Source organism: Limulus polyphemus, unplaced genomic scaffold (genome assembly GCF_000517525.1).
Source record: "Limulus polyphemus unplaced genomic scaffold, Limulus_polyphemus-2.1.2 Scaffold4057, whole genome shotgun sequence".
NCBI classification, from domain to species: domain Eukaryota; kingdom Metazoa; phylum Arthropoda; class Merostomata; order Xiphosura; family Limulidae; genus Limulus; species Limulus polyphemus.
This window is the reverse complement of record NW_013669667.1, coordinates 12,803-24,089: the sequence shown is the minus strand read 5'-3', so window position 1 is coordinate 24,089 and position 11,287 is coordinate 12,803. Positions and strand designations below refer to the sequence as shown.

Genomic DNA, 11,287 nt, shown 5'->3' with positions numbered 1-11,287 from the left:
ACAAACATGTTTTAAAATACAGTAAAAAAATAAGTATTTTGCCATAACTTTTTCTAAAATTACAGAAATGTCTACAAAAATTAGTGTCTACAGTTACGTTATACCTGCATTACAGAAATGTCTACAGTTACATTATACTTGCATTACAGAAATGTCTACAAAAATTTGTGTCTACAGTTACATTATATCTGCATTACAGAAATGTCTACAAAATTTGTGTCTACAGTTACATTATACCCGCATTACAGAAATGTCTACAAAAATTTGTGTCTACAGTTACATTATACCTGCATTACAGAAATGTCTACAAAAATTAATGTCTACAGTTACATTATACTTGCATTACAGAAATGTCTACAAAAATTTGTGTCTACAGTTACATTATACTTGCATTACAGAAATGTCTATGCCTCTGATTGAAACTATGAAAAAATTTAAGTAAAAAACATAAAGTTAGGAATAAATAATAAATCTATATATAAGTTAAAATAAAAAACTGATCATTGTTGTATCAATGATTTTGTTTCACTTTCCATAAGTTTTTCGTAATTCTAATATTTGCATATCCCATGAGCAGAATTCAATCTTGATAGCTCTATGAACTGAATTTTAGGACTAACCTGCTAATAAGACACTTTTTAAGAACTGAAACTACCACAAGTACACAACTTGGCTGTTTAAACTTTATTGAAATCATTTAATCAGGTTCTATCTTATTAACCTTCAGTTTGTCTGGCTGAATAACATTAATTTCTTGCATACTAGTTACTGTACCTTTCATTGGACTGGGTATTTCTTTTGTTTTAAATAGATTTTATTTTATTGCTTTTCAGAAACATCGTGGAATGCTAGTGTCCTTAACTGAAGTAGGAATAACGTTCGGTTTTCTTCTTGCCTTTCTTATTAACTACCTATTCATATCTATCCCTCGAGGGTGGTACGTATATGTGCTTTTATATAGGATGTTTGGAATGAAATATTAATTGATTAGCATGTAAAACATGCATCGCCAATGTATATATGCGAGACCTAGCATCGTACATAACAAGTGAGATTGAAAACAAATGTTCTGAAGTTGTTACAAATAAAGTGATCTACATTCTTTTTTTCTGTAAAAAAAAAAACTTGTATTTGTTAAAAGTTTTTAGTTTTTTCTTCATCTGTTTTTTACTTTAAGAAATTATTGAAAAAACAACAACATTTTCACGATTTATTTGCTGTTTTCAACTAACTGCAGCGACTGTTATCTGTTTGGATACTGGCCCGGCATGATCAGGTGGTTAGGGCGCTCGACTCGCAATCTGCTGGTCGCGGGTTCGAATCCCCATCCCACCAAACATGCTCAGCCGTGGGGGCGTTATAATGTGATGGTCAATCCCACTCTTTGTTGGTAAAAGAGTAGTCCAAGAGTTGGCGGTGGGTGGTGATGACTAGCTGCCTTCCCTCTAGTCTTACACTGCTAAATTAGGAACGGCTAGCGCAGATAGCCTTCGTGTAGCTTTGTGGATAAGAAAGAAAAAATATTTTTGTACTGTGGCCCTGATGTTTGTTCATATATGTATACAAATTATGTATACATATTATTTACTGCTCCATATTGTCAGAGCATGTAATCCTGTCAGTTAGATTACATATTAATGTTTGTAAGTGTGTATGAAAGTCCTAAATTAAACAAAATACAATTTTTTTTATCAATTAAAAATAAAAATGCATGTTTAACTTTTCGATATATTGGTAAAAAAATATAAGCTCTAAAAAAACTTGAGAACTTGGTTCATCTGTGATAAATAAACAAACATACAAACTAAAAAAATCATAACTGAACCAAGAAAACTTTAAAAACGGGAAAAAAAAAAAGTTAAATAAATAAATAACGTCTTTGTTTAGATATGTTTAATAATGTGGTTTGGATCTTATAAACTGATTGAAACTAATAGCTTAATTTTAATGAAAACACTGGTAAAAATCAGGATACAAAACTGCCAAATCAAAGTATTGTATTCATTACAAATTTTTGTCTTGTGACATTGCATACTTCTAGATAGACCAGTTTATTGATAATCATGAGTTCTTGCTATTGAAATGAATGACAAAATGATAGTTTAAAGATGTTTCGTAGAATAAAGAGTCCCATATTTCTTTACAGGCAATACATGTTTGGTCTAGCTGCAGTGCCTGCTGTTTTACAACTTGCAGGAATGGTTTTTCTTCCACGTAGTCCGTATTATTTGTTGATGATCGGGAAAAATGAAGAGGTACCAGGAATGTAACTTTTATTATAAATCAATGATATTAATCCATAAAGGGCCTAACATTAAAAGTAACTGTTAATTATGGTTATAAACCACTTCCTGTTTATAATACGTAAACAAGTTGTTTCCTTTTTTACTAAACCATCTTAAAACTATTACTCTTATTCCAACCTAATGCGAGTTGTCTAAAATCCAAGCTTTAACTTTTACAAAATAATAATGAATTTGTTTTTACTGAATGCAAAACCTTTTTATTTATCATTTTGAATTTTTTTGTTATTTAGTTTTCGCCACTTTTAAGTCTCGTTAATTTCCCAGTAGCTTCATTTGAGCGTAAAAGAGCCTTCTGATACGATGTATAACCTCTAGCTTTTCCAATTCAGTTTTGCTCTCTATATGCCGACCTTTTCACGTGAGACTTGCCTAATTTTCCATGTGATATTGCAGCTGGTTCCCTCTATACTAATTATTCAGTCATCACTTCACAACATCAATGTTTGGTTAAAGTATCTACAAAACCAACTGTTTTTATTTTCAAACAATTCTGCCTCTGTAGACTTTATGGCTGTTATTTTTCACAGCATGAATCGCATACAGATGATAATTTCCATGCTGTCTAGTGTTGAACGTCTGGACTTTGGTGCTGGGGGCTTCTTTGTCTGTCGGGGGACATGACGGCTGTCACAAAAATATATTATAGTAAATACATGGAGATGTAACCGAATGCACGTTCAGAAAGGGATGGCACCATCGAACAATGCTTGCACACCTCTGTTTGTGTTAGTTAAGTTTCATGACAATGAACATCTGTTTCAAGATTGTTTCTTGTGTAACGATTGCATTACAAACATTCAACGAGGATCTGGGTCCACGAGACCCAGATATATATATTTTGGTTTACACACGTAAGAGTTTATGCTTACGATTTTTATTGCTTGTCACATTGTTTGCTTTGTGTAAAAGATTGTGAGCATCAACTAAATGTCATCCTCCACCCCATTTGTAAAGTGGTCTCGATGCCACTGTATTTTATGTTCTTAAAAGTCACGTGGAGAAGGTGCATAGTAAGCAACGAAGAGCGTAGCATTGCTATAAACAAACATGTGTAGACAGTGGGATACGTTATTAAAGATTTTGCATGCTACGCGGTGTGAAAATGTGTGGATTTTGGTGATCAACCGGTATTCACACGCACTGTTGTTCTATGAAACATTTTATAATTATTCAAATATAATATCAATGTCATTTAAGTACATTCAGTTTCAATAACGATTTTTTTAAACTAAATTCACATGTCTAAAAGTTTTTGATATAGAATCTACAAGTAATTAGCATTTTTATAATTAAGTGTCGTAACTAAGTGTCATACGAGTTGAGTGTTCTTCTTATGTGATTAGGTCAAACAAAGATTTTCGTTGTATAAAGAGTTTTGTGTAGATGTATTAACACTCAAGCATTTCAGTTGTCCTGTCATGGAGTTTAAGTTATTCACATGAAGATAAGTATCTTAAAAATGAAATACTGTTTTTATGAAGGTTAACATAGTGCCAGCATACCAGAATTTATGTTTAAAAAAGTCTTTGTGTAACAGTCATGTTCTATGTTACCGATTTCATTATTACTATGGATTTTAATACTTGGAAAACAAAAAAGGAATATAATTTAGAAAAAACTGGTGTAAAATAAGAATTTGTTCAATGCACGAGAATGATGATGCTGTGATAGGAAATGTGTTACAGTTCGTGTCATTTCTTGGCAGGCAGCTGCTGTATTAAACAAGATTTCTCCTGGTGGTGATACATCAAAACTAATAGAATCTATTCAAAGAGACATGGCACAGCAAAAGGTTAGGATCTGCAAAGATTTTCATATAATTTCTATCAATGGGACTATTTCCTAGTCCTAGGAGAGCCTAAAATCATTTTATATGTGCAACAAGATGTTATTTATATCAACAGAAATGTTTGCAATACAGTTATCCCTTGCCAGTTGTGGGGGATAGGTTCTAGAAATTGCCGCAAACTGTAAATACCATTAGTAATAAAGGGGGCAGTGACTGCGGAGGAGGCAGGCGGAGGACTCGGAGAGGTTACACAGGAGGGTCTGCACAGAAACTCCATGGTTTAACAAAGATTGAGAACATGTGGGATACTGTGGTGTGTGGCAAGAGAGCGTGGGATGCACAGTGCAGCACAATGCAAGCCCCGCACTAGTTTTGGGGATGGACTGTAGATGTATCGCGAAAACTCAATATACAAATGGTAAAACTGAGAACGACAAGGGATAACTGTATAATTAAAAACAAAAATATTGAAATATTTCATAAGTTCATTTGCTGAAGTTACGTTTATCCAAACTTTTAAATTTTCATGTAGTAGTAGTAGTAGCTTTAATAATTATTAACATGATGTTTCAAACATAAACATTTTTAAAATCATAAATATTATTAAACATTAAACTGGTACACAATTAAAAACATTTTATTTAGGCCTATCTATGGCCTTCAAAAGAGTTGATGACTACATGTTTCGACGTTACAACGTCATCCTCCACTCCTTCATTTCGCCATCCTTCATTAATCAGAAGATTTTTAAATTATTTATTATAATCTTAAGCAATTTCTCAGACCTATTATTTCAGAACTGGTACAAACTGATCAATTTTTATCAACATACAATTAAAACAATGACATCATTTAAAGTAAACAAAATGTTGGCAGTATATTTTTTCATCTATGTAGGACAGATGCGGCATCTTTACTCTTTCTAATATTTTATTTTTGTGTGTTTAAGAATCCATTAAAAATATTTGTGCTAAGTGAAGTATTGTATTCACAATCATTACTTCAACTTTACTGGATAATTGTGTGCTGCAGTGTTTTTAGTGTTCCCTAGAGTTTACGTGATCTGTAGGTTAAGACTGCTGATCATATATATACAACATGGATGACTTTCTTGCATCTCGTTATGTTTCTTTCCACAGTTGATAACGTACTGCCAGCTGTGTAGTTCCAAAGACAACATGTCTGTAAGAATGGCTATAGGAATGGGTCTTGTTTTCTTACAACAGGTATGTGCATGTAATAGTTTCTCAATAAATATAATTGTAAAAGATAAACTTTAACCACGATCATTTCCAAGTCTTAGTTCCTAGTAATAACACTTCCGTTTTAACGTACAATTGTAAATCATTAGTGGATAACTTTTAACCGTATGACTGCAGCTGTATTATACATGTGTGAAATTTTTGTGAGCCGTACACTGTTTGCCGCACACTCGCGTTCAACTGCCAGAGGAGGACCGTACCATCATGAATCAGCAGTCAATGGATTAAGTAAATTGTTCTTTATCATTGACCAAAACTCGGCAATTTTAAGTTGTTTTTTAGGCCCTGTTCCTATATAATTTGTTTATATTATAAATAAACCTAGTGAATAATTTATTCTTTTAGTCAGGTGTTTGTTTTGAAACACGCAGTAATATTTTTACTAAACTTTTTTTGTCCAGCACATAAACTAGGTTGTAATAAAGAGTCAAGTCTTTAATTTGTTTTTTAATTACTAATATCACTTTGCTTTCTTTCTTCAGTTTACAGGCCAGACGAACGTCTTGTATTATGCACCACTCATCTTTCAACAAGTTGGATATACATCAGACGAAGGAGCTACTCTGGCTGCACTTGGTTTGGGTGTAATTAAGGTGTGGACTTTTTTATTAAATAATTTGATGATAGGTTTTTGATTTTTTTTTAAAAACTGAATCATAATTTTCTCCTTTGACTAGCAGTAGTTTAATTAGACAGTGTTTGCTACCTTATCTGCAGTTATTTGTACATAATGTTATTTTGAAAACATTACTTACGTTACATAGGGTGATTTTTCTGTATAACTTGATTATACAAAATCTGCGGTTCTAGCTAGTTAACACGATCAAGAATTCCACCACTAGTTGCCAATAAAATCGTTCCCTTTTTGACATTTATGTTCGCTGTGCTAATTATGTCTTTCAAATAATGAATTACCACTTTTGATTGGCTCAGAATTACCACTTTGAACTATATCGTTTATCATCATACCAGCTAGATCGTAAAGAAACTTGTTCAGTTATACGTAAATAGTAAGTTATTCTGGGGCATATTATGGTGAAGCCTTTTCTTACAAAGCAACCGATGAGTAAAGCTTTCTTTATGTTGCAAGGTAAACTGTAAAATGTATTAGCTTACATTATTTAACCAAGGGACTGATCCTGTATTGGTCAAGGAATGTTGACTATAATTCCGAATTTACTGCTTGATCTACATAAAATGTGGTGAACTTTTAGTGAAATGAACATGTTTGTTGTACACGAAACATCAGATGTGTTTAAAAATGTACTAGTACTCAAAGAAATGTCTGTGAATTGATGATGTCAGTCTAACTCGGACAAGTCAAAGTGCAAATTGATGTTTATGTGAAGAATAGAAGTACTTTAGTATCTGTATTACGAAATACATATCCACAGTATTTTTCAGTATCCCTGTATAATATACGTATCCACAGTATTTTTCAGTATCCCTGTATAATATTATGTATCCACAGTATTTTCAGTATCCCTGTATAATATATCTATCCACAGTATTTTTTAGTATCCCTGTATATTGTATCTGGTATTTTCTCTAGCATAAACTATTATAAAATCCACAGTGTAAAGTAAAATGAAAAATTGATAACTCTGACACCAATTATGCAATATCATGTTGAGTGTCACCCCATAAAAGGTCGTAGCATGCAACAGTTTGACCTCCACCCATGCACATAGGATTAACAAAGTACATACCATTAAAAATGGGCCCACAATTTGGAAATATATTGATTCTCGTAAGGTTCTTTCGCATGACAGTTACTACCATTGACCTGCTGGAGCTGATGAGAATTAATATTATTGAAAAATATAGCACCCTGGTGGTCAAGATATGACTTGATACTGACTTATGTATACCTTTCTTTCAGCAGTCTGCATCAGTTAATTAGTGTAGCATGTACAATTCTGACCCTAAAAGTGAAAAACATTTACTATTTATATTTTTATGCTTAGCTCAGCTGATCAGTGTAAAAATGATGACAACAGAAATGTCACTTACTTATCTTAAGGGTAACAGGGCTGAGTTTGTTGTATTTAAATATGTCAGTTATCTTAAGGGTAACAGAGCTGAGTATGTTGTATTTAAATATGTCAGTTATCTTAAGGGTAACAGAGCTGAGTATGTTGTATTTAAATATGTCAGTTATCTTAAGGACAACATAGGGCTGAATATGTTGTATTTAGATATGTCACTTATCTTAAGGGTAACAGGGCTGAGTATATTATATTTAAATATGTCACTTACTTATCTTAAGGGTAACAGAGCTGAGTATGTTATATTTAAATAATTTTGAATATCCAAACCAGCAAGACGTGACAACCACAGCAGATATAAAACTGTGGTGGAACAGAATGTATCAGAACTATGTTTTGACATGGTCTTTTTTGGGGTTTCACAGATAGGGTGGTGCTAGCAGAAATTAATATTTTTAGGGAAGGATACGTAACGGCTCTTTATGATGCAAAATAGTTATACGTTCATATCATAAAAGAAGTGTCCAGATTGGGAATTTATAATTTTCATTATGAGGTGTCTCTTGTACCTTATGGCACTGGAAAGTAAAGTCATATGGATGAACTTGGAAGACCAGGAACACCCAGCCACGGCAAACAAAGTGTGTCACCTTGTAACAAATGAGAATTCACATGCCCAAGGCAACAGCATGCAACATAATGAAGAAGGATATCTGTTTGGAAAGTAGGCCAACAGGGTATGGGTTCACCAAGATAAGACTTCCAATTATACCTTCCATTCAATCATCGCATACCTAAAACATCTCAAAAATGAAATGGGTATTCCATACAAATACATACTGTTTGATTGAACAATGGAAGCGAGTACTGGAAACCATTGTCTTAATGCACTAGATGGATTATGGAAAGCTTACAGGGAGTAGTAGTGTGCTTTAGACATGGAAGCCTTACAACACAGGCTTTGGATGTGGCAACACGTATTTGAAACAACCAGGTAAGGCTCCACTATAATGTTTTATATATAACATACTCAACCCTCTGTATAACATTACTATATCATGGCATCAGGATAGTATATCATTACTGTACTTTGGTGTCAGTATTAAGGGGTAGGTTATCATTACTGTATTGTACTATCAGTATGTATGTAGGTATGTACTTACGTGCTTCAATTCTGGGGACAACTTTAATTTAAAAAATTAAAAGCCCAACTAAAGTCTACTGTGTATACATTTTGTCTCAAAATGTTTGCTTTTATTAGCTTTATGACCACTGGAGTTATAGGCTTCTGTATATTTTCTTGAACATAGGCTCATGAAAATTTCATGACTACACACACATTATTATGTAATTAACTTTTCAACAGAAACGTTTAATGAGACATATTATTAGATAGGTAACGTCCAACACAAATATTTCTTTTTTCATCTCGTTATTAAACCTGGTGGTGTTTTAGGTATCAAAGATAAAATTTTGATAAAATTCCAGGTGATTGCTGCAATTGTATCCATGTTGCTCGTTGACAAGTTGGGGAGACGTGCTCTTCTCCTGGCAGGTGTGTTGATGATGGCCACAAGTATTTGGTTTTTAGGATTTGTTCTAACCTTTGATCCCGTAAGTCAAGTGGTGATCCAGTGTGTGGAAACTCCATTGTATCATCAATCTGTTTTGCATAATATATCTCAAAGTGATCTTCCGACTTCAATACCAAAGACACCGATTGCTCTAAATATTTTTTTAAAGAGAAACTTGCCTTTGGATCGCTTAGATATTCATAATTCCTCAGACCTACTACATAATATTGGACCAGCCTCTTTGCATTTAATTCCCAAAGTTCCTAGCATCATATCGCCATCAAATTTGACAACAAAAGATCGTGTGTTCTACGAAACAGTTTCAAATAGTAGTTCTTCTGTTGGTCAGGCAAGGTTACTCAATACGACTGTGTCGATAGACCTGACGAACAGTACTGCCGAGTCTGGAAAAGTTTCATCTGTAAAGTTTATGGCGTTGGCTGCGCTAATGTTGTATGTGTTTGCTTATGGAGTGAGTTTTGGTCCAGGTAAGAATTCGAATGAATTGAAAAGTCATTTCAATTTTATAGAATGATAAATTCACCCTCAATTGTCGAACTTGTTTTTATACAGTTTACTAATGGTGGGGTCCTCATATTTCATGATAATAAGTAATTCTATGTTTTGTCCAATGTGAAGTGTAAAGAACTGACCGACATAATTGGATGAAATTGTCCATTTTCTGTGTGAAATATAGATAGGATTCAACAGTAATTAGTGGGATTTATTACGATATTAACAACGTATTTGTTTAACGCAAGTTGTTGGGGATCCAAAGTCGTGTACTCGCATCAAATTTGGTGCGTGTACTAATATTTTAATTAACACAGACGTGAAATTCTTCTTTGCTTTTAACTTCTTACTCTAAGATTTACTGAAATATATTTCAAAGTTTTTTTTTTCTTCAATTTTAGTTTACGTAAATATTTATTATTTTTAGATTATATATCAGTGAATTTATGCACTTATTTCTTTTTTTTTTTTCATCTGGTTGAATAGTAACTTGGCTAGTTCTCACCGAGATATTTCCAACTATCATTCGAGGTCGGGCGATGTCTATAGCAACATCTCTCAACTGGGGAACAAACATTGTCATGTCAGCTTCATTTTTGCATTTTATGGGTGAGAACTTAAAAAACTTTACACCTATGTTATCTAATATCCCAAAGATCGGTTGTTTTTACATCGGTTGATTTCCTTGTGAATATGTTTTATATAAAAAAAAAAATTATTGAAATAATATTTTACTGCATAATATAATCATCTAAAACGTGATTGGCTGATATGGAAATATGAAAGTTACACTTAGTGTAAAAAATAATTGCAAGTGGGGAAGAATTTGAAACAAATAGTTTAAGATTTATGCTATGTTCACCGTAACCATTGCCAGCGATGCATTTTATTCAGTCCAGCCATCCCGTTGAGCTCTGGATTGAGTCATAGAATGTAATGTTAAAAATATATGAGAGATCCGTCACTGATATCTGATGACAAGTAAGTTAATTTTAGATCTATTTTTAATTCTCTTTTTTTTGTCTTGTACTTCAAACAAATTACAAGAGTTATTGCACACTAATAATGGTACTTCACAGCAGGTAGCATGATTTGGTATATCTTGTGAAAACTTGCAAAGAAATTCTCACCAAAACTTTCCAGGAGTGGTTCATGTAGATGGCATTTAATCTTTAGGCTTCAGAAATTTCACCATTTTTTCGTGAATTAACTTTATAGAAACAATAAGCAGGCCTCCTACAAGGCTTACATTTTAAAAACCTACTAATCTTCTAAAGAAATATCTATAGAGAAAATATACAATTTATCTTAGAAATTACACACTAATAAAATCATCGCAATTTTAACAGTCGAACCTGATTCTGCTTTTACCCTTTTAAGAAATAAAATAAATGTGGAATGTAACAGAAGTACTGATTATCTTGTTGTAGGTTAAACAAACAAAAATATGTGATAATGCAAAACATTTTGTCCTCAATTCTAGATTTTAGGGGATACAAATAGAAAATATTTAATGTAACGACAAGAACAGTGTATCTACTTACTTTCCCAATTTTGTCAGAAAAGTTTTCCATTGTTGCCCTCTTTCTGTGATCCCAAATTGGATCACAAAATATAATTTTTCAAATCCCTCAAACTTCTCTCATTATTCCAACATTTATTAGTCTTTTTTTAGAGATATTTTGTTGTTGCTTACTTTATTTGCTAAACCTAACTAGGCTTATGTGATGTCCTGTCATAAAAAAACAATTTCAGTAGCTTTTAAATTATGTCTGTTTGAAAGCTACTGAAATTGTTTTTTTATGACAGGACATCACATAAGCCTAGTTAGGTTTAGCAAATAAAGTAAGCAACA

General features: G+C 32.8%; 1 protein-coding gene across 1 annotated transcript in view; it reads left to right on the top strand.

Moving 5' to 3' along the window:
* The window catches only part of LOC106470513 (solute carrier family 2, facilitated glucose transporter member 10-like), a 17,114-nt gene that overhangs the window by 3,476 nt on the left and 2,351 nt on the right, over nucleotides 1-11,287 (top strand). Inside the window, exons 3-9 of the mRNA XM_013931072.2 lie at nucleotides 834-937; nucleotides 2,147-2,255; nucleotides 4,012-4,098; nucleotides 5,235-5,321; nucleotides 5,840-5,950; nucleotides 8,834-9,407; nucleotides 9,919-10,041. Coding sequence (XP_013786526.2) covers nucleotides 834-937; nucleotides 2,147-2,255; nucleotides 4,012-4,098; nucleotides 5,235-5,321; nucleotides 5,840-5,950; nucleotides 8,834-9,407; nucleotides 9,919-10,041 — 1,195 coding nt within the window. The remainder of the gene's footprint in view (nucleotides 1-833; nucleotides 938-2,146; nucleotides 2,256-4,011; nucleotides 4,099-5,234; nucleotides 5,322-5,839; nucleotides 5,951-8,833; nucleotides 9,408-9,918; nucleotides 10,042-11,287) is intronic.